We start from the raw sequence: 26,045 nt of genomic DNA, 5'->3' as shown, positions 1-26,045 counted from the left end.
TCCCAACTTATTCTATAGATTTAATACAATACCAATCAAAATCCAAGCAAGTTATTTTGTGTATATCAATTTACTGATTCTAAAGTTAACATGGAGAGGTCAAAGACCCAGAATAGCCAACATAATAAAGGAGAAAAACGAAGTCAGAGACTTACACTGCTCAACTTTAAGACTTACTGTAAAGTTAATGGTAATCAAGACAGTGTGGTATTGGGAAAGAATAGACAGATTAGTGGAACATAATCTAGAAATAGACCTTCATAAATATAGTCGAAGAATCTTTAACAAAGGAGCTAAGACAATACAGTGGAGCAGAGAAAGTCTTTTCAAAAAAATGATGCTAGAAAAACTGGACATTCACATGCAAAAAAGTGAATCTAGGCACAGATTTTATATCCTTCCTCAAAATTAACCCAAAATGATCACAGACCTAAATGTAAAATATAAAACTATAAAACTCTTAGAAGATAACATGGGAGAAAACCTAGGTGACCTTGGATATGGTGATGACTTTTTAGGTAGAACACCGAAGATCCAATCCATGAACGAAAGGATCGATAAGCTGGACTTCATTAAAACTAAAAACTTCTGCTCTACAAAAGACAGTGTCAAGAGAATGAGAAGACAAGTCACATACTAAAAGAAAATATTTTCAAAAGACAACAGATAATGGCTGTTATCCAAAATATACAAAGAATTTTTAAAACCCAACAATAAGAAAATAAACAACTTAATTTTTTAAAAAATGGGCCAAGAATTGACACTTCTCCAAAAAAGATATACAGGTGGCAAGTGAGTGTATGAAAAAATGCTCCACATTATAAGTCATCAGTGAAATCCAGAATACTGACATCACCAAATGCTGGTGAAAATTTGAAGCAATAGGAGCTCCCATTCGTTGTTCTTGGGAATGCAGAGTCACTTTGGCAGTTTCTTATAACACTAGACATACTCTTACAACATGACCCATTTGTAGTCCTTGGTATTTACTCATAGGAGTCGAAGACTTATGTTGACACAGAAACCTGCACAAAGATATTTAATAGCATCTTTCTTCATAACTACCCAAACCTGGAAGCAACCAAGATGTCCTTCATAGGTGAATGGATTAATAAGCCCTATAACATCCAGAGAACAGAATATTATCCAGCACTAAAAAAAGAAAAATCAAGTCATGAAAAGACATGAGGGAAGCTTAAGTGCATATTACTAAGTGAAAGAAGCCAGTCTGAAAAAGCTACAGTACTGCATGATTCCAACTTTAAGACATTCTAGAAGAGGCAAAACTATGGAGACAGTAAAAAGATTAGTGGTTGCCAAGGGTGCGGGGGGAGGCAGGACGAATAGGTAGAGTGTAAAGGATTTTTAGGACAGTGAAACTACTGTGTATAATACTAAGTACTGCAATGTTAGATACATTTCTCCAAACCCACAGAATGAACAACACCAAGAGTGAACGCTAATGTAAACTATGAACTTTGGGTAATGATGATATGTCAGTGTAGGTTCATCAATTGTCACAAATGTACCACCACGGTGGGGGATGTTGGTAGTGATGGAGGCTGTTAATGAGTGGAGACAGAGGCTTTAAGGGAAATATGTGGATCTTTTGCTCAATTTTGTCATGAACCTAAAACTGCTCTAAAAAAGTCTGCAAACAATTAGATACCACTTCACAGCCACTAGAATGGTTAAAATGAAAAAGTCTGGTATTACCATGTCTTGAAGAAGATGCGGAGCAAATGGACCTCTCAGGCATTATTGGTGGGAATGCGAGATAGTAGAGCCACTTTAATAAAATAGCATCAAGGTAGAAATGGACATACCATATATGCAACCATCTCATTCCTAGGTGTTTACTCAAGAGAAATAAAAACATGTCCACAAAAATACTTCATCATAGCCCCAAACTGCACACAATATAAATCTGACTAACATGGTCCCTCAGCTAGTGAGTGGAAAAGCCAGTCGTGGTGTATCAGTGCTATGGGATACAACTCTGTAATAAAAAGGAATAGAGTAGAAACACACACAAACCTGGATGAAACTCAGAAGCATTAGGTTAAGTGAATGAAATTGAATGTAAAAAAAACTATGTACTGTGTGATTTCATCTACGTGAAATTCTAGAAAAATTAAAACTGTAATGACTGGAATTAGATCATTGGTTGCCTGAGCCAGTGGTCTTGGGATTGATTAGCTTCAAAAGGACTTCCTGAAATTTTTCAGGATGATGACACTGTTTTATATCTCATTGCAGTGGAGATATCATGACTATATATAAGTACCCAAATTCATCCAACTGTTCATTTAAATATGTGAATTTTATTGTATGTAAATGATACCTCAATAAAACTTAAAAATGTTATAGATTGTTGGTGCTCAAATATCTTCAGTTAATTTTCTCTTTGAGCAAAAAATGACTCATGAACTGTTTGCTTCTCTTTCTCAGTTCTTCAAAAGCAAAATAATAAAAAAAAAGGTTAAATGGTGAATTATAATTATTTCTGTTTCAACACTAGTGAAATTATAATTATTTTTTTAAATAAAAAGGTTATTGTTTTTCATATCTTCGGAGTAGAAAGACATGAAGCAGAGAAATGTTGTCTAACAGTCCCAGATAATAGCTTTGAGCACTCTTACCAAGATTAAGATCTTCGTATTCAACCCTGTTGTCATTACAACTGCTTGGTGCCCAAGTGAGATTAAGACAGAAGACGAAGAGAAGTAAAGGAGTACATTATGACAAGCTCGATCTTTAAAGCACCCAAACTGAAACCTTGCGTTTGATAAGTTGAGCTGAACCACATGGATCTGCCTAAGATTTATTGGCCCCTTTGCCCTAAGCAGATACTAAGCTTGTTCACTGGCCTCTCATCATTGTTAAGAAAAGGCCAGGAACAGTAAACTCTAGGAGGAACTCGAGGTGAAAAAGAGCATGTTTTTATAAGCCCAGGGGTAAGCTCTTTCCAAGCCCAGTGCTATTGGGGTTTCCCAGGATAGGGGTTTGAGGTTTGAGGAAGGGAAAAATCTTTCCCAAGTTCTGCCTTACCTCACCAGCCACCTAGGAACGATCTTGATAGTAAAGCAATAGTCTAAATAAGCTCTCAGCAGGCAAGCCAAAGAGAGGAGATGCCAAAGAGAATATGCCTCGAAGAAACCAGAGCTAAAACCCCTCATTTAGGTAGACACCTTCACCACTGCCCCTCGGAGGCATGGGTTCCCTTCATCTTGAGCCCTGTCAGTTCTTTTTCCCAGTGGATTGGAAAAAAGAATTTTTCCCTTGCACGTAAAGTGTTAATTTGTGTCAGAAACCACATAGTAGAGGTGGTAGGTGATGAATAGAAACGGGCCTTCACAGGTCATCTGAAAGACCTCCGTGAATGACCAGGCTTTCCTAGATGCTATGCTTCGCAGAACAGAGTGGAGTTAATCTGTGATCTCTTTTAATTTCCTATGAAAGCAATTCAATGGTTAGTAAAGAAAGGCTGAAGTGACTGTGTATCAAAAGATAGTTCTTTATCTTCCTAGTCTAGCTACAAATATAGTTATGGGAGCAATATAGTGTATGGGCTGTGCTTTCGGAAAGCTGGGCCTTTACATATCAACGGTAAGTAAAAGATGACTCTTAATAGAAGCAGGAGTAATAATGTTTAACATTTTCAACATACGACTCTTTAGTAACATCTTATACTTTAAAAAATTTTTGCGTAATAAAACAACAGAATTTAACATTCAATTAGAATAGAGCCAAATCAGTATTTCAAAAGTGGTGGTTTCTGTTGAGCTGGGCTTCTAACAATGTGCTTGACGTACTACAGGAGGTTATGCTATTGTGTGTTTACTAAGATACTACCTGTGTTTTTGTTATTCATTTTAGGTCTGTATTGATGTCACTGTGAACTGGAGGCATGGGCCTTGTACACTGATTTGTTTCCACTATAAAATTAAGCATTAACAGTCAAATTCTTAGAAATAAAAAGAAGATGCTATTTCTCAGGGGCTTGCGGGGGGAAGGAAAAGAGTTGTTGTTCAATGGACATAGAGTTTGTTTTACAAAATGAAAAAGTTGTAGAGATCTATTTCAGACAGTGTTATAAGGTTAACACCACCATAATGTACACTTAAAAATGGTTAAGATGGTAAATTTTATGTTATGTGTTTTTGACCACAATTAAAAAATTTTCTTAATTCATTTAGTTAAACTTTGGAAAGATGATCTATTTATCCCCTGAAATTTTTAATTCTAGAAGTTCTTAGTTGGGTCTAATTTTCTTGAAGTTATGGTCTCAAAACATTAATTTATTTATAAACCTTTATAATAACACTTACTGGCACAGCAAGTACTGTGTAAATTTAACTTATTTAATCTTCATCACAACTCTATTAGGTAGGTATTATTTTCTGCCATTATGGACATTCTCAAATATACAGAGAATTTTAAAGAAGTGTATGTCGAACACACTTGTACTCACAATATAGATTCTGTAATTAACATTTTGTTGTAATGCTTCGTCGCATATATATTCGTACTTATATTAATCCATTACCCAACTTATTTTTTTTAATGAATTTTAAAGTAAAATGCAGATATCGATACGCTTTGAGGGTAGGTATTTTTATCTTCCCCATTTTATACTAGAGAGACCTGAGACACAGAAAAGTAATTTGTTCAAGGTCACACAGCTTTAAAGTGGTAGACCTAGGATTTGGACCAAGCCTGCCTTAACCACACCGGTGGAATGCTGGTTCACATAGTATTAATAAGTATCTCAGTCTTAAAGAGTCACATGCGTATTTTCGTGGTATGGGATCTCTGAAGTTCAGCAATATAGAAATCTGTTTAACTTTGTTTAAGCCAACAATTTTCCAGCTTATTTAACTTGAAAGCACCTTTTCCCTAAACCTAACACCCGCTAACATCTCATACGATAGGACCGTACTTAATTCAATGGAATATACTTTGGCAAATACTCATTTAGAAGATATTTTTATTTTGTTTATTTAGGAAAGAACATGTTTTTGAAGAATTTATATTTTTAAACATAATTCTAGAATTTTAGAGCTGGCCAAGATCTTAGAGTTCATTGAGACCAACTCGTTCATTTGAGAGATCAAAGAACTGAGACACAAGGTTGCCAATTGACTAATGCTGGCTAAATCATGTTCAGGTGCTTAGTGACAGAAATGGGAATAGAACTCAGTCTAGGACCTGGTGTTGGCATTTAGTAGACACTTAATGTATATTTGTTGAATACGTGAATAAATCTTCTAAATCTGTCCAGTTTTCTTTCCAGTGCATATCTATCTACATATTAGAATTTGTGTATATTTTCAGATTGCATTGGCTAAGAGAGTCTATTAATACTTTATTTTTATGTCAACCTTGGTACAAATAATACATACTTACAGAATTCTGAAACAGTTTTGTTGTAATGTACAGCATACAGAAAATTATACAGAACATAACTGTACAGTTTAACAAGTACTTATAAAGTGAACACTGGCTCAACCATCCAAGTCAGGAAATAAAACATTGCTGGTATCTCGAAAGCCCCCATGAGGTCCCCTCCTATTGCTGATCCCCTTATTTATTTCTTTTTCCTCTTTGTTTTTTTTTTGTTTTGTTTTTTTAGCAAATTTAACAGGACATGCAGAGAAGGTGGGGATTGAAAATTTTGAGCTCCTCAAAGTCCTAGGAACTGGAGGTAAGTCTTAAATTAATTATTCTTTTTCTTTTCTTTCTTTTTTTTTTTTTTTTTTTTTTTTTTTGAAAAGAAAGTACTTGTTATTTATATGACAGAGGATTGGTATCCCCAAATTTAGAAATCAGCTAAAATTTTAAAAGCATAAGGAATCCAATAAGCAAATTGACAAAGAATATGAATAAATAATTCATAGAAGAAATGCAAAAGGCAAAATTTGAAAGGATTAGCAAGGATTTAGAAGAGTCAACCTCTTTTATTCTGCTGTTGGAAATGTAAATTAGTACAGTGTTTATATAGGAGGCAATATTAAAAAAATCACTAACATTTATAGAAAACTTAATTGCCAAGTGCGTTATACTGATTGACTCATTCAGTCCTCAATTTTATTGATTTTCAGTGATCATCATTTTTAATAATGATTAACTCAAGACCCTTCAGAAGGCTAACAATACGAATTTGGTTAAATGGAACATGGATCTATATGTTCTGTAATCTGTACAATAGGACTGATCTGTACAATAGGATTGAGATGATCTGTATTTACTAACAGTTTTGAAAGCACTCCTTAATGTATTCAATTTTAAAAAGGCCACAGAAGAGAATGTGCAATATATTATTTCCATAATATAAAAAACAGTATGAGTCAACATCTGCAAGTGTATATGTATATAGAAAAGTCTCTGGGATAGACACCAAAATGATAACCGTGGCTGTCCCTCGATGGTGGGGGATTAGATGATCTTGATTTTCCAGTTTTATATTTTTCTGTGCCTTCTGTTCTTACTACTCAAGGGTCAGGCCTCACAGGTGTCCAAGATCCCCCCACTTAGAAGAGCCCCATGTTTGGTTTAATGCTCTGCCTTCACTGTTCTGGAATGCTAAGTAGTTCATGAACAAGGCCCCCCACACTTTGATTTTGCACTGGGCCCGCCAGTCGCATAGCTGATCTTGTCGGGAGTGACCTTGTCTCTTCAGCTCTGTTTCTGGAATGTCTTCTTTTTCCTTCCTTCAGGTAGCATTGAAAAGCAGGACTTTAACTCTTTTTCCATCCTCAGCAGGCCTGTTGTTTCTTGCCCTGGAAGGGGAGAGAGAACCTCAGAGGACAGACCAGTTTTCTTCCCCACTCAGATTTAGCTCACACTCTCAGGGGCCCATATACCTTCCGAGACTCGCAGCCCTGCCAGGATGGACCGCTGCCGTCCCTCCCTATGCGAGTATCTCTCATACCCCCCGCCGAGTGTCAAGCCTTCTTTCTAGCTGGAGAAAAATCCTTTTTATTTTTCGCTTCCACAGTCAATCCCAGCACTGCCCTCGCTGCTCGTGCACAGGCATATGTTCAAGTTCACAAATGTAATTTGTCTTCAGGTCATTTGATAGTGAGCCTTTATGCCTAGAGCCTTGCCATACAAAGTCTTCATAATTTCCCTGAGTAATTTAGCATATCGGGTAGAGCCAGAGTTTACAGCTGCCAGTGTTAAGCCCTTTGGTTTATTCTCATCAACTAAACATTTTATTGTCAGGAAGAGTATAATGTGATTGTCAACTTGGACACTAAGAAATCATGGTTTTAAAATATCAAAATAATCCTTTTATCCCTACTTTTGTTTCTTACTTCAAAGATAGTATCTACTATCTTTGGGAAAGAGAGTCACAGGGAAAGAGGGTCACAGTCCTGTGATGACTCGGTTCCCTTAGAAATAGTGTCTCTGCCACCTTGTCAGAAGCCTTTTCAAGGCAGTTTATAGGATAGCCACAGAATCTTTTTTATCTGCATGTTTTATATTTTAATAGCTCTATTGCAATATAATTCACACACTATACAGTTCACCCGTTTGAAGTGTACAAATCAGTGATTCTAGTGTATTCACAGAGTTATGGAACCATCACCACAACCAATTTTAGAACATTTTTCTTACCTCAGAAAGAAACTATGAACCTTTTATTTATTACTTCCCAAGCTCATCAACCTCCAAGCCCTAAAGAACCACTGACCTACTTTCTGTATTTAAATGTCCTTTCTGGACATTTCATATAAGTTGAATCACATAATCCGTGGTCTTTTGTGTATGGTTTCTTTCACTTAGTACAACGTTTTTTAGGTTTAAGCGTGTTGTAGCATGAATCAGTACTACTTTGCTTTTTCTGGCCGAATAATATTTCATTGTATGGATACAACACATTTTGTTTATCCATTAATCAGTTGATGGACATTTGGGTTGTTTTCATCTTTTGGCAGTTATGAATAATGCTGCTATGAACACTTGTATGCAAGTTTTTGTGCGAACATATGTTTTAATTTCTCTTTGGCATATACTTAGCGGTGAATTGCTGTTTCAAATGATAATTCTATATTTAATTTCTTGAGGAACTACCAGACTATTTTCCAAAGTGATGGCATCATTTTATATATGACAGCATACATTCCCACCAGCATCGTATGAGGATTCTGATAACTCCATTCTTTGCCAACACTTATTATTAACTACTTTTTTACTTTTTGTTATAATCGTCCTACTAGATGTGAAATAGCCAAGGTTAGTTTTTAAGAATGAAATTCATTAATGCTTCAAGTCCTCATTGAATGATTAAATCATTCAGGTTCGCTCATTTACATTTTCTGGTGTTTTACATGAAGTTATGCACACTTAAATACTTTGAGTGCAAGGTTATATAACTTTCCTCTTCAGTTTATTCCAGTTTTAAGTGATCCTTGGTATAAGAATGATTTTCTTATCTTCCTTCTTGCTATAGGTGAGGTATAGCAATTGGTGAGACAGTAAGAAATCTGTGACAGAAGAATGTTACATGCTTAAATTTAAGTTATAATCTGTATTCCCTGAGATGTTTTGTAGTGTCTTGGATTATATTCTAAAGATTAGAATCTACATTCTTTTTCATACTAAAGTTTTAGAAATGTCAGCTTTTATGCTTTTTTACCAAAAGCAAAAACTGAGTAAAAACATTAGCACAATTGATTAAATGAAACTAGTTACATATTGTATCTCTGCTTTGATTAACCCAATTATTACTGATTTTATTTTAAAAAAAGATTTGTAACTATTCTTTTAGAAAATAAGTTATAAAAATTCAAACTAGGGTCATGTTTTATTTCAGACGTGATAAAAGCCCCATAACTTTTATTCAGTATTAATAGGTAACTTCTTTGTAGCAAAATAGACATAGAATCTACAGATCTTCTCAAGCACACTATTTAAATGTAGTATTAATTAATTTTCATCACTGTATTTTGTAGTACGAAAAAAAAAAAGCCATGAAACTAATTCTGTTCCTTGATCTGTCAGTTTTATATTTGGTAGTGTATTCAAATACATAAGTAGAAATAAAGAGGCAGTTTATTTTCTCTTTCTGATAAGATGACAGATTACATATCTTGGCAGTCCCCCTCATTTAAACTCCTAAAGTGCTGGATAAAACACGTAAATAAAAAGTCTACTTAATTATATAGATCAGCTGTCAAGAATAAGGAGAATCCTTAGATTCAAAAAAGAAAAAAGCAGGACTCTAGAGAAGTAAATAAGCTGCCTGAAGGCCAAGGTTATGCTGGGGAAACCTAACAGTGAACTCTTCTTTGGGTTTATCATTTTCATGCTTGGTATGAGAGGCAACATCTAAGGCTCTCGAGAGGTAGAGAAGGCTACTTCTCAGTAAAAGACTGAATGCGAAAAAAATCCAGCCTGTAAAGGGAAATGGAGAGGAAACTTTTCTGCCTCTACACTGGCTCTGGGTAAAGGGAATAAAAAATTAAATAAGAGCCTTCCCTGAGCATCCACAACATAAGCCAGGCATCATGCAGATTTACAGCTTGAATTCGTACACACTTGTGTGATCCCAAAGAACAAAAATCACGTAAGAATTTAGTTTACAGTAGTACTGTACTGACTTGGTAGTTCTCAGGTGTCCTGCAAAAGCAAATGTATATCCTCTTTGGCAAAATAAACGTTTATCCAGACCTTCAAGAAGTATCAGAGGAAGTTTTACAGACATAGTCTTACTATCGAGAAGCAAGGCACCATGAGTGAAAGAAGTAGAAAGAATAAATAGCAGAATTAGACCCACAGAGACTTGGAATTATTAGATATGAAATATGATATACATGTTCATATGGTTTTAAAATTAAAGAGAGATTTTATAGTAATATTAAGGATAAGGCATGCTACAAGGCGACCAGACGGATTTGAAAAAACTTTTCACTGTGACCATAAAAGCCGTAGGAGAGTGGAAGACTAAGTGTCTGCAAAATGCCCAGAGAAAATAACTGTAATTTGGAATTGTATACTCAGCAAAACTCTATTCCAGGAATGAGAGCAAAATAGATGTTTTCACACATACAAAAACTGAGTGTGTTTTCCACCACTAGGTTTTCTCTAAAAGAATTTCTAAAAGATATAGGGAAAAGAAAAACGATCTCAGGAAAGTTTCTGAGATGCAGAAAGGATTGATAAGCAGAGAAAATCTAAACAATATTGTCTGTATAAAATCATTGTCGTTGAAATGATTTTAACATTGAAATTGTGAGGTTAGAAGAAAACTGAAATATTGGACAGAAAAAGCTTATCATGTGGGAGGTCATAAGAGGGAGTGTTCTGAGGTGGTGTTTTTCCAACTTTAACATACACACGAGTCTTGAATGTGTAAATTACCACTCTGAAAAACGAATAGAAAACCTGAATAGTCCTATAACTGTTAAAGAAATCAGGCATTAAGTAAAAATCTTCCTAGTAGGAAAATACTTGATGCAGTTTTAGGAATTGTGCTGCCAAACGTGAATGGCACAGGTAATTTTAATCTTTCACAGGCTCTTGCAGAGAATAGAAAAGGTGGGATTGTTTCCTCCAATTCATTGTATGAGGCTAGTACTGTAGCCTTAATTCCAAAAACACACAAAAAGAGTATGAGGAAGGAAATTTATAGGCCAGTTTTACACATGTAAAATTTTAATATCAAATTTATAAAACCAAACCTCATGTGTATTTTCTTTCAACATGTTTAATACTTTGTCTTATTATTTACCTCAGCTTTTTGAATGGTTCGATCACAGGTCTTTATGATAATTATGCCAAGGCGAGGAAAGAGTTCACCAGCAGTGTTTTACTTCTGTATTTCCATTTCAGGCTGCTTTGCTGTTCTGTAATTGGTCTATTGTTAGCCATGGACACTGCTTTTCCTTTTTGTCACCTGACAGTACACTTGCTTATAAGAAGATGGAATAACTAAGAAACGTCACTGTAGGTATTTCTGTATTTAAAATCACAGTTTTGATGACTAAACGGAGTAGGTGGAAACTTTTATTATGAATATATTAAAATCTCAATTTTTATTCAAAAATTTTACCACTGATCTTTCGGTTCATTACCTTTTTAAGGTAATTTTTTTCAGCACTATTAGAATAATAGAAAAGTCTTATCAGATGTCTCTGTGTCATGTCAGGTTTTTTTGCTTGTTGAAACTGGAAACTCTTCTGTTAAATTAATTTCTATATATTTTAAACTAGAAGAAATGGTATTCATCCAGTATCTGAAGACTGTGGAATTTTGGAACATGAAAGGTTTACTTTTTGATGTGATGCTTAAGTGCATGTAATATTCATGAAAAAAAGTTCTCTTATTCAGAGTATTGCTTAATTTCTCTTTTCAGCTCTCTTGTTTCTTTTGGTTAATCACTAATTTGTTGATCCGTTTTCTAAGCTAGAGACTTGGAAATAAGTTTCGATTCTTCCTATTTTGACCTTTTTATTTCTAGTTTCTTATAAAATACTATAATTTTTCCTTCAAAATGACCCTTGGGTTTACTTTTTCTCTTCCTAGTGCCATCACTCATAGTACCTTATACGTGCATGTCGTTAGGGTTTTCTTAACTGGTCTGCCTTTGTGCAAACTCTCGTTTCCATAATATGCATTTTATGCATATTACGTTGTAAGTAATATGCAGCCTCATGAAAACATGATTGCTCTATTCTGTTTCAGAACTTAAGAGTGCCTTTTTTTCTCAGTTAATTACTCAAGTTCAAATTCTTTTTTTGCTTTCAGGCTCAGAGCTCTGTTTTCTCTCTTGATTTTCTCCAGTTACCCTGAGAGTCCACCTACTTTCTAGTCTAGTTAATTTTCTCTGACACCCCTACGATTCGTTGCACTTTCCCACCCTCTGAGGCCCTGCCTTGTCTTGTTCTCCCATCCTGGTGTTCCTCCTCTTTTCTGGCCGTCCATATCCTGCCGAAATTGCTTCATTCTCTGATGGAGGCACTGAAGCTCTTTTGTAGAGAACACAGCACAGAGTGGTTCTCTGAATTTTCCTCGTATCTGCTTTTTCTTCTAGGCTGTAAGCTCTTCACATCATCTCTGTATGTTTCTCCAACCCCGTTGCCTGTTCCCTCCCCGCATCCATAACAATATGAAGTATAATAATAGTCTGACAAGTATATAATTCATGCTCTTGTCTCTTGCAGTATTCTTGAGATTGATACTCCCAGGTCCAGGAAATATCTTTAGTTCATCTTTTAGAATTATTTTGTTTCATGATGAAATTTTAGATTCTTCGTGGGAATAATGGTCCTGTTTTTATTTCTCTCCTTACCTTTTCTGCTGCCTTCCTTTGGAGCATTTTGCTTTCTTTGAGACATCTGTCCAAGTGTAGAAGGAAGTCTTTGAACGTACCCGTTGTGTGCATTATTAGTAATTCTGAAGCTTACTGAAATGGAGCATGAAGGTGTCGTCTAAAAGACTTTAGTATTCTCTTTGAGTTTTCTTTATTCATTATACATGCTCTATACTTCAGAGACCTTTTGACATTATGACAAAAAAGATAAAATTTGCCATGTAACTGTAAAGGGTACAGTTGAGTTGATTTTCTCTTCCAATTCTGGTGCATTCGTAGTTGTGAAATACGTGGATACGGAGGATGACTTCGAAGTCTCAGGTTTGAACCTTGACGTTATCACCGCCCTCTTGCATTCTTTGGGTAGATGTCAGACTCTGTGAGCCCAAGTCCCTATTGGCATACATTAATAATACCTATATCACAGTGTTGTTATAAGATCGAGATATGGATATGAATTGTTAATTGCCAGATAATGATCAGTTGAGGTTATTTATTGAACAGGGAACTCCACTGTAAAGTTGTACCCTAAATTAGAAAAACAAAATTATTTAGGACTTACTCATAAGGATAGATTATTAGTTATTTCATATAGTCACTCACTCTGTTAGCATATCTGGGAGTAATTTCAACTGAAGTTATAGTCCTAATAAAAATGTAACAAAAATATTTCATAAATGAGATGTTGAAATTTTATTAACATTTCCAGGAAGTTGATTTGTGTATTACCTTAAAAATAACACGTCAAATGAAAATGTATTTCTTTGTTGTCTCTTAACTATTCAAACATTTTAGATTAATAACCTCTTTGTATTTTAGTTCAACAATCTTATGCTAAAATGTACATAAAATGAGTAATAAAACATTCAGATTGCCTGACTCATAGTAAACGCTATATAAATTTTAGCTATTTATATTGATGTAAGGGAAAGAAGCCCAACTTCTAGAAGAGCTAATGAATGTCATCTCTTAACAAACATTTTATCGTAAAGCCTAAAATATGCCCAGCAGTGGGGAAATACACCCACCAAACGTCTTCCAAGTTTCATGCTGATCTCTCCTAACCCGTCTCCACACGACAACTAGAGCGATCTTAGGTGCACGTTTGATCATGTCGCTTCTCAAAACCCTTTAGTCCATTCCCATTGCTCTTGGAATTCATTTATTCACATGTATTTATTTACTAAGAGGAAAGTACTGTTTTGGGTGCTAGGGATAGCGTAGTGAGCATTAAAAAAAGAGATAACATTACATACAGACTTGCAAATTGAATAATATGGATCCGTTATTCATTTAATGAAGAATTATTTCTGGGTTTATGAGACCTTGGAATGAGTGCTGGCAGAACATAGATACTCAGAATGCCTTGCCTCCAGTAATGTCTAATGAGCAGCAACCATTTGTGCCTACCTGAGTCCCTGGTGCCCTCATAAGGTTACTTTTCCTTATGTGCTTTTTTTTGGGGGGGAGGGGTGTCATCTAATCAACAGCAGACCTTGCAAGTTGTTCTGTGGAAATACTCATCTAGTAGAGAGACTGTCTTTGGGTTGCTCACTCCAGCCGTAAGTGCTGTCCGCTAAATGTTGACGCTGGTAGTTCTTTACTGATTAGTCTCAGACTCTATCGAAATTGTCCCTGACAGGACAGATTTTTAAAAATTTTTTCTTTATTGTGGACTTTTCAGGAACACATTTTATTTATTAAATAAGATGTAATTTTAGTTCTCTGGGGTAATTTGCCACTAGAGGGTGCTAGACATTGCACTAGGCAACAAAGACACAGCTACTTTATGGTGATATGATAGCGGGGTGAGATCTTTGGTTGAGTCATGAAAAAAAGGTGTGATGACTTAGTCATCATTTGTCATTTTATTCTCTTAGGTGTTTGGAAAGTATCCCTATTAAAATAAGACTTTTAAAGGAATACATTCATTAAAATGTCAAAATTGTCATTCAAAAAAGTTTATAATTTTGCATCTGTATATACCCACTCTACTCTATGCTTCAGTGCAAGCCCACAATGTTTATGGAAATCGGAGAGGTTAATGTTTGTGATATTTTATGCCGTAATCAAAAGATGATTCCATGTGAAGATTTGGGTTGACATTATCTCCCTGGTGTAAATACGGTTCAGTGTGTTACTGACGCTGTCTGAGTTCACGTTTGCTAGAAGCACAGCCTGGACAGGGGTTTGGGCACACGCGATTCATTGCAGGAATATTCCTAGAGAGAGCGGGGGAAGCAGCAAGGGCAGGAGACGAGCTTGAGCAGCATGCGCTCTAAGCTGGGGTCTAGATTCAGCCTGAATCTAAGGGAAGTTTTGGAGCAAGAGTGTGGAGGCAAGCCTTTTGTACCCTTGTGAGTCCTTGGCTGCAGGCTGCCTGGGTGGGGGTGTGGTAGGGAATGGTGGAATGTAACCTTCCAGGTATGGCTGTGGCTCCTGTCTGCTGTAGGCCTTTCCTCAGAGAAGAGGCTGTGGCTATTAGCAGCTGGGGTGTGGGTGCACCAGCCTGTAAAGGTGCGATCTGGCAGGGCGTCATTTGCATCTACCACAGTTGGTCCTTAACTGGCCAGTTAACTAGGCAAACAGCTTGTTTTTTGAGGTAAGAACAAAGAATGATTTATGAATGTGCTTCTTAGTCATCTTTATTTTCTTGTTTTCCTATATTTTTCTTTCAGTAAGATCCTCTGGTAATCACATCCATAGGTAGTCATGTCCAAGTCTAGATCTCACAGTCGGAATGGTTTCCTTTGCAGCTTTTTATTCTTTTTATTCTTTCCTGCTGGACCAGAATCTTTAGTGTTGAAGTCATTTGGGACCAGGGGTAAGAAATGCCCTATGGGTTACATGGGTCACCCATATGGAGATAATCAGAAGTTGGCCACAGCCACTTCGTACATTCATGCAATTCTGAGCTGGGTTAATGCGTGTGGTGCAATTCATGCATGTAGTGTCTTAATGCTTTCTCTGGAACTTAAAAAGAGCTCATCTAGAAGATTATTATACAGTTAGGCCTTAATTATTCAAGCTAACATTGTATGCATAAATGGAATCCACAGATAGTTAATCCAGAAACTATTTTTTATTTTCAACCTTCTTACATATTACTTTTTTAGAAGCTATCGCTATCCATGAGAAAATGTACTGATTTGTGTTCCTGATTCAGCTGTACAGTTGTTTGTGACCATTACAGATAAGCAATGAGTCAAATGGCTCTGGTTAATTTAAAAACTAAAATTGAATTAAATCTAGAATGCTGGCACTTTTATTATGTCTTTTCCAGATCTTTATTATATATCTTCTAGAGAGGATATAAATGTTTATGCCTGAAACAAATGGCCTATTCAGTCTCTTTCATAAAAATTACCGTCTATAATTTCATATGCTTTTACTATGTCTCTGTCTACTTTTAGCATCTATTTAATCAAGCATGTTTTGGGTTTATATCTTTTTCTTGTGTGTTAGAAGAATAATCTGTTTTAACCAATTTACCTTTATTAACCTTAGAAATTTAGTTTTTATGATTTTACAAGTCTTGGCAATGTGGGCTAACAAAAAATAGTTATAGTTAAATGGCTTAAATTGTCCTTTTTTATCTTAAAATTATGTTGAAATACTTAGTTTAATAGGGTTTTTTTTTAATATTTGGAATTAAGTTTGCAGTTAAGATAACTATCGTGTAAAAGGAAGAAAGGAATCAGTGCTTCTGTTTGATAAATATGTAAAATCAAGTACATTTTATTTTAAATGTTTTAAAATTTATCTATTTTCAAAGAAGTGTAAGGGTATTTTCAAAAATGGGAAGGAAAGGAACCTAGAAAAACAAAATACGAACAAAACAAAACAAAAAAACAGCACAAGCCAGATAAGGGATAGTGAATTGATGTTATAAACATCTGGAATGAGATAGTCATTGTGATTGAGTCTTAAATTTAATGCTGAGGTTACGAAGAGGTGGAAATAAAGGGAAAATTCTTTGGCCTAAGTCTGTCTGTCTATCTATTTTTTTCTTTCTCTTTAAGGAAAGGCGTATCCATTCATTTAGAAATGCAATTGCTGGGTCAAAAGGTATATCTGTTTTTAATTTTTTGAGAAACCTCCAGACTTTTCCGTAGTGGCTGTACCAATTTGCAATCCCACCAACAGTGCATGAGGGGTCCCTTTTCTCCACATCCTTGCCAACACTTGTTCTTTGACTTATTGATGATAGCCAATCTGACAGATATGAGGTGATATCTCATCGTGGTTTTAATTTGCATTTCTTTGATGATTAGTGTCCTTGAGCATCTTTTCATATGTCTGTTTGCCATCTGTATTTCCTCTTTGGAAAGAGATCTATTTAGGTCTTCTGCCTATCTTTTAATTGAACGGTTTGTTTTTTTGTTATTGAGTTGTATGAATTCTTTATATATTTTGGACATTAACCTCTTATCAAATGTATCATAAGTAAATATCTTCTCCAATTCAGTTGGTTGTCTTTTCGTTTTGTTCATGGTTTCTTTTGCTGTGCAAAAATTTTTAGGTTGATGTAGTCCATTTGTTTATTTTTGTTTGTTTCTCTTGCCCAAAGAGTTATGTCCAAAAATAAATTACTAGTAGCCATATCAGAGATTACTGCCTGTGTTTTCTTCTAGAAGTTTTATGAGTCTGTTCTTGTATTCAGTGTAAGAAGGTGGTTCAGTTTCTTTCTTTTTTTTTTTGGCATGTATCTGTCCAATTTTCCCAGCACCATTTATTGAAGAGACTGTCTTTACCCCCTTGTATATTCTTGCCTCCGTTGTCATATATTAAGTGATCATATAGGCGTGGATTTATTTCTAGGCTCTCTATTCTGTTCCGTTGATCGATGTATCTGTTTTTATGACGGTACCATGCTGTTTTGATTACTATAGTCTTGTAGTTTAGTTTGATATAAGGTAGTGCGATACCTCCAACTTTGTTCTTCTTTCTCAAGATTGCCATGGCTATTTGGGGTCTTTTATGATTCCACATAAATTTTAGGGTTATTTGTTCTAGCTCTCTGAAAAATGCCGTTGGTATTTTGATAGAGATTGCATTGAATCTATAGATTGCTTTGAGTGTATGGCCATTGTAATGATGTTGCTTTTTCCTACCCATGTGCACAGAATATACACAGGGTAGATTGTAGAGAATTATTGGGATGGACAGTAGTGTTTCTTTTAGATTCTGAGGTCTAATTAATCAGATGTTCCAGATGCCTCTTCATGTGGTCAGTTTCATGTGATCAGTGGTCAGTTTCACCACTGAGGTCTGGGTGTTTGCTTCCTGTGTCCTGAGTGTGCCGAGTAACAAGACATGAAGCAGCTTCTGTGACAATCCCTCCCATGACAATGCTTTTACAGGGGCTTGATATTCACCCCTCCAGCATTACGTACCATGTATGTTCGGCTGGCCTGTTAACATAGATGCCAGTTTCTAAGGGCAGGACAAGTGGAATTTAGAGTTTCAAGAATATATTTCTTATTTGGTTCCATTTCTGACACTGCTGTCTTAGGGCAAATGAAGTGCTACGGGGGAAGAGGAAGGGAAAGGCAGGTGGATGGTCAGTGCCCAGGACTTTTCACATGTGGAAAGATAGAAATCGTCCCCCCAAGTTAAATTATATATGAGAAAGAAGGGATGTGGCCAGGCATTGTAATTTGTTCTTATGTAGTTGTGGCGGAATATGAAGCAGTGGCCGTATAGAGATGTCCCTGTGTAAAGATAGTTTCCTGTTCCAGAATGGGGACAGCGAGGTTTCCCTAGTTCACTTTCACCAGGGAGTGTTGTCAGGTATCATATTTAATACACAAATTAAGAGAGATTACTTCATGAGAGCTCATCATTCCTTCTGTAAAGGGAAAGAGCTGGCTGGGGATAGCTCTGTGCTATGCATCTGCGTTACCAGTATCTTGAACTTTAGATCAAAATTGCCAGCTGAGAAGTGGGTATTTGGCTGTATGCTGTAGAGCTCTTTCTTTGGCCTTTTCCTGTTTGCTAGCTTGTTTGTTCATATTTTTTTTCATGAATTCATCATTGTTTGAGTTTCCATGATGTGCCAGCTCCAGAGTTACTTGCTAATGATACAAAATGAGTAAAATCAGACATAGTTTATGATTTTGTGAAATTTATGGTTCAGTGGAAGTTAATTAATGAAGCAGTCACACAAATAAATGAAAATTCATGTTTTTGATCATTTCTGTGACAGAGAATGCATGGTGTTATGAGAGCATAAAATTAGAGGAATTGTACTAGTCTGGGAAGTCAGGAAAGGCTGGATGTCTGAGGAAGTTAGCTAAACGAGACAGTGAGAAGGTGGAGAGAGGTAGGTAGGGGCCAGATGATTTAGATTATATTACAGATTCTCTTTACTTTAAGAGCAATGGGAAATCAAGTGTTTAGAGTCAACAATTTAGAAGACAATACAAAGGTATATTTACCAGATTGAGGGTGAAAGCAAGCTGAGAGGCAAAGCTGGTGTGGCTGATGGCCAAATCACCTCCAACGAGATTCCAGTAATCGGGAAGGATGAGAGGGATGAACTCCAGCAGGGATGACTACGAATTTTAGTTAGTGGAAACTCTCTCATGTGACATGATTAGTACCTGTGGTTCATCAAAAAATATGGGTTAAAGTAGAAAATTATTTTAAAGGGATATATATACACACACATATATATAAATATGTACTTTGAACATATTACTTTTCACTTAAAACATATAAATATGTGTTCACTTGCCAGTCTTTGGGTGTAGGCACAAGACTTTTTGACAACAGGTTCTTAAACAATGGTTTATTTTGCATAAACCACACTTGTAATGTATCATTTAAAATTAAGTTTCAGATTCTTTAAAGTGGAGTGAAAACCAGACACATTTCAAGTAATCTGCGTTCGAAATCCTTTTTGATTTTCATAATTTTTCCCCAGCCTTTTATAATCGTTTCACCCACACCTAATTCTTCAGCGGTCCTTTTGAAGTGTCTTGCTTTCATCTAGTTCTTCCAAAGCATTCAACCTCATTTTTTTCTTTTCTTTCATATTTACATTTCCGTGGTTATGTAATATTTAGTTAAATCATGTAATACGAATAACACATACAACAGGCGTGAACAGGTAGGGCAGTGAGTATCAGTGACTGATGTGAAGCAGACGACTGAACTGCACGGGGACAGACGCGCAAGAGTGAACAGGTTACAGCCTCCAGCGTGTGGCAGTGTGTTTTACAGGAGAGCAGGGGAGTATCAGTTAGTCCTGGGAGTTGTCTCCGTGGAAGTCACTAAGAGTTTCTGCCATGTTACAAAAAGCAGTAGTTCAAGTCCAGTAGTTTATGCTACGGGTTTGGGATGGACCCAAAGTGTGACATGGCTGGTAGGCAGTGTGTACAATGTAAACACTTTTAAGCAGCATTAATAAAAGAATGACAGGAAACAGTGACCTCACAGTGTTTGAGCCACTCAGATCTCAGTGAGAGCAACATGTTTTAGGCGAGAACTGTGATAAAGGAAATAAACCAGAGGCCTCCTGGAACAATAGTTCTTAACCTTTTCCTTCAGAACAGTGCATGCAGACATATACACATTTTGCATGCATTTAATTGATGGCATTGTAAGTCGATTGTTTTTATAGACAGACCATAAAAATAAGTATTTTTAATAAATCGATCTTATCATTTAAATGCCGATGTTAAAGGCTGCTTCCTAAAAATGTTTAATGAATTCATATTTGACAAATAAAATGAAAATATTAGTTTATGCTCAAAATAAATTTCAGTGAGAGGCCTGCTTTTGTTTAGCTTGAAAAAGGGGTTGAAATGGCTCGGTGGCTTTTGACGTGACAGGCAGCATGAACGCCGCCTTGTTTTTGAACTGTAAGTCACTTTTAACTTGTCTTTATTATGACAACAAGTATTAAAAACCTGGTTCGTGGTGATAATTGTGGCAAATGGAAGAAGCATCCCACATTTGGAAAGGCAAACTGAGACCTACTCAGAGGAACTGGACATTTTCCTCTGACACTGTTCAGTTGTTTCTACATCATTGCCTTATCATCCAGCCATTGAGATTGTTGTCAGCAAGGTTTGTCAGCACTGTGCTGTGTCAGCTAGAGCAGAATTATAAATCCACATTTCGGCTGGAACGGAAGTAACTTTCATAAAATATCTGTAGTTTTCCTCCAACCCATGGAAGTCTTTCTGCTGCTATGGAAGGTTTACGAAGTTCTCTCTTCTGCAAGGGCGGCTTGGCTGTGAGAGCACACAGGTTTTCAGCAGAAATGGTGTCGGTAGGGCCTAGAGTTGAAAGATTTACCTCATTTATAAGCTCACAGATGTCTGTCAAGCTAAGTCAGGAATTAATCTTTCTTCTCATTTCTTCTTAGAATTTACTTTCCCTCAATCGCAAAATAAGTAGAACTTCACCTCAGGTTCAATCAAGGGCTGCAGCGCTGGGCCTTTGGGAGACCAGTGAACTCCATGCCCTCTCCTCTTATTTTTTCTCAGGGTATCTTGTAAAGGCCTTGGCTCTGAGGAAATTGATAAGCTGTACAAGATGTCTGTGAAGATTGCTAATAGAGTGTTCGAAACCATTGCATGTGATGCAGAAATCAGAGTCACGCTGAAGCACGATGCTTTGTCCCTTTACCTAAGCAGCATTGCACATGTGCTGCTAAACAGCCATTTGAGGGGCCCATCTGAGCAGAAAGTACTTTCGTTTATCTTTTTTGGCCCGGAGAGTTTTCACCATTAGGAGCCTTTGCCGTTCCCAAAAGATGCTTTCAAAATAGGAATTCTTTAACGACATCAGCGCACATACAACTAATGAAAGCCAGGAACTGGCTGCGCTAGAAAGAAGGCAGTCATTTATCTAGTTGCAGACTAAAAGGAAATAACGTTGCCACCAGTTCCACTTTCAGTGGCCCCTCTTAAAATATTGGAAAACGCGTAGGTGATGGTGGAGTCGATGGAACTATTCAACAGAAGGACTCCTTCCCTTTCTCCCTCTGTACTAATCTGCAGACCAGCTTAGCCAGGCCAGGGAAGGTGGTTTCTTCGTCTCTCTGGTAGTAAATATATTTTCTTCCCTCTTTGCAGTGTGATAAGCAGCCTCATGGCTGCTTCAAAAACAAGGCTGTTTGGAAGCAGCTATGTTTTAGTTAGGCAGCCTACTCATAATTAAGATCCTGTTTGTCTGAAATAGTTGTTGTTTGGAATGTTGTAAGGCACTCCTTGAATTGTGTTACATAAGCATCTGTTGGCACCTACATTGTGTGGCTTTCGTTAATCATGGCAATTATAGAAGTAAAAACAAAAGATTTGTGGGCTTCATCGTACTTTTTTCCCTGACATTTTCTGATGGATGAAAATAATTATATTGGCAGGATATGTTGTCTTTGGCTCATATTATTGGAAAACTTCTGGATATTATTACCTGGCAAGGATGATGACAGTTTATTATTTGACCATATAGCATATAATGTGGCGATAAGGATGATTTATTATTTGACCCACATATGTTAGCATCCTGTGCTACCTCACTTATTTGGAGTGAAATACAACGTTAAAGAAACAAACAGAAAAGAAATAAAAAATATTTACAAACTCACAGAGCACATCAGTGGAACTTCCTAGTGATAAGAAGTTTCAAAGTCATTTACTTTAAGTTTGGTTTAAGGAATAAGGACATTTTGCATAGATGAGATGGCACGATCATGTTTTTAAATATTTAAAAAATTATCTCATAGGAGAGGGTAATAATTTTTTTATAAATCCAAAGAATATAGAAGGATACATGATGAATAGTATTAAAAAGGTCTGTTTCCGTTCAGTCTAAGAAACATTTTCCAATATTTAGATTCCCCTGCCGATAAAATGGACTACCTTACGAAATCTCCTCTTAAAAGCAGTAGTCCTGTGTCCATTCCACCATTTTGACACCTAATTCGCTTTGTGACTTCCGTTTAATGTCTGGCTCCTTATTTGTTTGCCAGTGAGGCCATTCACTTCTGGGAGTCAGTGTGGGCTCCGGAGTTGGGCCAGACGGGCAAGCGTGACCTTGGGCAAGTGACTCAACTCTTCTCCACTTCTGTTTCGTTGTCTGTAAAATGGAGGTAACCCTCCTCACTTCTTATGGGGACGTTATAGGAATCGAACGAGTTAACATCTCTAAAGTTCTTGACAAGTACTAGACATTAGGTGCTAACGCCCTTCTGTCTGCTGCATGGTCAAACCTGTGCTGAAGGCAAATGTGAGTGCTAGGAAGATGCTGAATAGCATCTTTTTTCAGTGGTAAAGAACGATTTTCTATGTTGGAAAGGATAGATGGATAACAGTTAATTGATTAGGTTCTAAAAGTTTTCTCTTTTGGTTCACTTCTGCCTTACTAAAATTCCAATCTATAATTCTTTTATTTACAATAATATAGACATTATTTACAAAGACACAAACATTTGTGAACTTTTTCTCAATTCCAGAATGTGTTCAGTATGTTTATGGTGCTGATTTTGTTAAAACTCAGAGCGTCAATTTCTAGTATTCATGAAGAATCATTTTTTTATTCATTTATGGTTAAGAATGTGGTCTCTGGCATCACACTACTTGCCTTTGAATCAGTTCTGCCAGTTCTTAGCCCAGTCTTTTGGCCAGTTCCGTAGGTGTGCTGAAGCCATTTCCTCATCTGTAAAATGTAATTACTAAAAGTACCACCATTGACTCTTCTGAGGATTAAGTGAATCGATATGTGGAATATGTTTAGCACAGAGCACAGCAAGTCCTTAATAAGTGCTGGTTTCCCTCTTTCCCAGGAGTATTATATTCATTCACTGATCCATTGTATATCATGTGTCTGTTCTAATTCACTTCCCAAAGTACTGAACTGAGTAACCTACAGAGTACAAGAACTTTTCCTTTAAATCTCTCTTATTCTTGTGGGTGGATTAGAACAGAATTATGTGCTAAATCCTGGAGAGGTGTGGGCGGAGTATATGGAAGCACTGGTCTGGATCACAACTCAGACTTTACCCAGAATGGTCTGATTAAAGGGTGTTAACCTCAAAAGTGGGACTGGGCTTACCGATCCCAGGACGCATTTGCATTTTTAAAAGGAAAGAGAACTTATTATACCTTGTAGGGGGTGAATTGGGCACCTGTGCCTTCCCTCTCCCAGGATTTTTGCCTGTCCTTCCTCCTCCCTCTTCCTCCCACCTCTTCCTGCCCTCCCCCAGCCCCTTTCTCTAGGGAATTAAATGCAGATACCTGCACCACACATAGGAATTGTCCACACTGGGAAACTGCGGCGAGATTGACCTACTAAGCCATGAATTACAACCCAGAGATGTAAAGAAGTTTCTGTCAGATTGCTTGCGATTTAAGATCTTTTAATGGTTTTTTTTTTTAATCTAAAGATTTCTTTTGTTTATATAAAATATCAGCTTACGTTGCTTTAGATTTTTAAAATAAGTATAGAGGGGTACTTGATTCAAATACGTGTATGAGATTCTTAAGAACTGTTTTCATTTGTTTATATCAAGAGCAAAACCTAGAGGTTTTATCTGATGTCTAAAATGTCCTAGTTGTTCCAGAATTGGATTGTGGTTAATTGACCATAATAACAGCTAGTTTCCTACAGCTAAAAATATTGAGGAGAGAATAACAGTAAAAGAGCAAAAGCATAACTTTGGCAGCAGTGGTTAGATATGCAGATCCTGGGGGTTAGACCTAGAAATATGTTTGGCATGAAATTGAAGAAATCTATCAAAGAGCGATTCGAAACAGCATTAAGGCTACTTTTTCATTCAAAGAGTGTTTTCTTTTTGCGCATAGTAACTTCCAGCCGCCAGTAAATTACCGTTCTGCCCGTAGAGCATTGTCATTCTTTTCATTCTTTTTTCCATTTTCAGCTTATGGAAAAGTATTTCTAGTTCGTAAAATAAGTGGTCACGATACCGGAAAGCTGTATGCCATGAAGGTTTTGAAAAAGGCAACAATAGTTCAGAAGGCCAAAACCACAGAGCACACGAAGACGGAGCGACAGGTCCTGGAGCACATCAGGCAGTCGCCGTTTCTGGTGACGTTGCACTATGCCTTCCAGACAGAAACCAAACTTCATCTCATTTTAGGTAAGTGTCAGTTTTCGTCAGACTTTTTATGGGAACTTTTTCTGGGGGGTGGCGGGAGAGCCTTGAGTTGTAATGTACTCAAAGAATAACATACTTTGAACTTTGAAGAAATGACTACTTTGACTTTCATTTTTCTATCTGTGGTGGCGTTTCCTTGAACATCATGAATTGCTCTGGATTTCGGACTTCCCAACCTGAGGGAATTTATCTACTTCTGTTCCACGCTCCATTATTAAGCTTAAGAAACACTCGAGCCATCTGCTTCCCTGGGCAGTGCGCTTCCTTCAAATGTGAGGAGCTGAGTAGTGACGTGGGCACATTATCTGCTTTAGGAGTTCTTGGGAATGTGCAGGTTTGGGCTGACAAGGGAATATTTATGGAAATCGGTAATTGGGAAAAATAAAAAAGAAATTAAAAATTTCTATTTTTAGAGATGCTTTGCTTTTCTGGTGAAGAAACTGCATCGTAGAGATACCTACCAGTCAGTCGACCCTTTGATCACTCCCATTTGTACCCACAGCACTTTTTGAATTTTTTCCTTTCCTAAATTGACTTGGACTATGGCATATGAACTTTGGAAATGTCCCCTGTGCACATCTCCAGACTGCTTTGTAGAAAAGTTGCGCTATTTCCTGTTCTACTAGAAGTAAATGGCAAGACTTCCAGTGTCGCGCTGTGCCGTCATGGAGCATTTCATCTGTTACAGTTTTAGTCCCATTCTTGTGATAATTTGCATTTAAGTATTATGATTCCCTGTCATCACACTCTTCTGAGGATTAGATGAGATAGAATTTCACATAGTGCTCCGTAAGCATTAGTTATTTCTTGAGTGCCTACGGGATGCCCGTGCTACGCTGAGTATTATCCACAGTACTACTGACCCCACAACAGTGCTGCCAAAACCCCCTCATTAGTGCCGCTGAAGGTTCTGGAAGCTGCATTTCCTGATGTTACCCGTGTTGTATAAGCTTGAGAATGAAGACTGGACCTCAGGTCTGACTCATATCAAAGTTTGCCAAACAAAACTGCCTGTATTCTTTCGTTAGTACTAGTACAAACAGGCTTTTAAATATATATTTGGCAATTTAATGGAATGCTCTCATTTTAGAAATTATACTTTTATCAGTGATTGCCTAAAACTGCATTTACTTTTTGAGTCGAGTTCCACGTCCGGCTCATTTGCAGTGTTCGCCATCACCTAACGATCCTGAATCTTTTGTCGCATGGGCCACGATCTCGCCTGTCCTGTCAGAGCCCCCGCTAGCGTCAGCCCGTCCTGTCGTTCCAGCAGGTCAATATCGTTTGGCTCATCGTTCTGCCTCCTGCGTATATTTGCTCAGCTACGTTGTTAACTGATTTTTAAATACGTGTTTCTTCAGAATATTTACCCAGTGGGTTGTAGGGGACAGAACATTTTAATACACTGGTGTCAAACATTTTTAGTAGCAGAATCCTGCCCTCAAATGAAAACAAAGAACTGAGTAGCTCTGAGTTTAAGGGCACCAAGTCCTACCAGTTTATTTCTGTGCCTCACCCTACCAGAATTTCCAACAAAGCCTTAAGGAGGCCACGGAGACTGGTTGAGAAATGATGATCTTGTTTAAGCTGCTTCCT

At 36.9% G+C, this 26,045-nt stretch overlaps 1 protein-coding gene across 1 annotated transcript in view; it reads left to right on the top strand.

Annotated features, from left to right (window-relative positions):
• The window catches only part of RPS6KA5 (ribosomal protein S6 kinase A5), a 143,864-nt gene that overhangs the window by 38,184 nt on the left and 79,635 nt on the right, over nt 1–26,045 (top strand). The window contains exons 2-3 of the mRNA XM_039884352.1: nt 5,636–5,707; nt 24,213–24,431. Of these exons, the coding sequence (XP_039740286.1) occupies nt 5,636–5,707; nt 24,213–24,431 (291 nt within the window). The remainder of the gene's footprint in view (nt 1–5,635; nt 5,708–24,212; nt 24,432–26,045) is intronic.

The sequence above is a fragment of the Pteropus medius genome, unplaced genomic scaffold, assembly GCF_902729225.1.
Source record: "Pteropus medius unplaced genomic scaffold, Ma_sr-lr_union100, whole genome shotgun sequence".
In the NCBI taxonomy this organism is placed as follows: domain Eukaryota; kingdom Metazoa; phylum Chordata; class Mammalia; order Chiroptera; family Pteropodidae; genus Pteropus; species Pteropus medius.
This window is presented reverse-complemented; position numbering and strand designations above follow the sequence as displayed.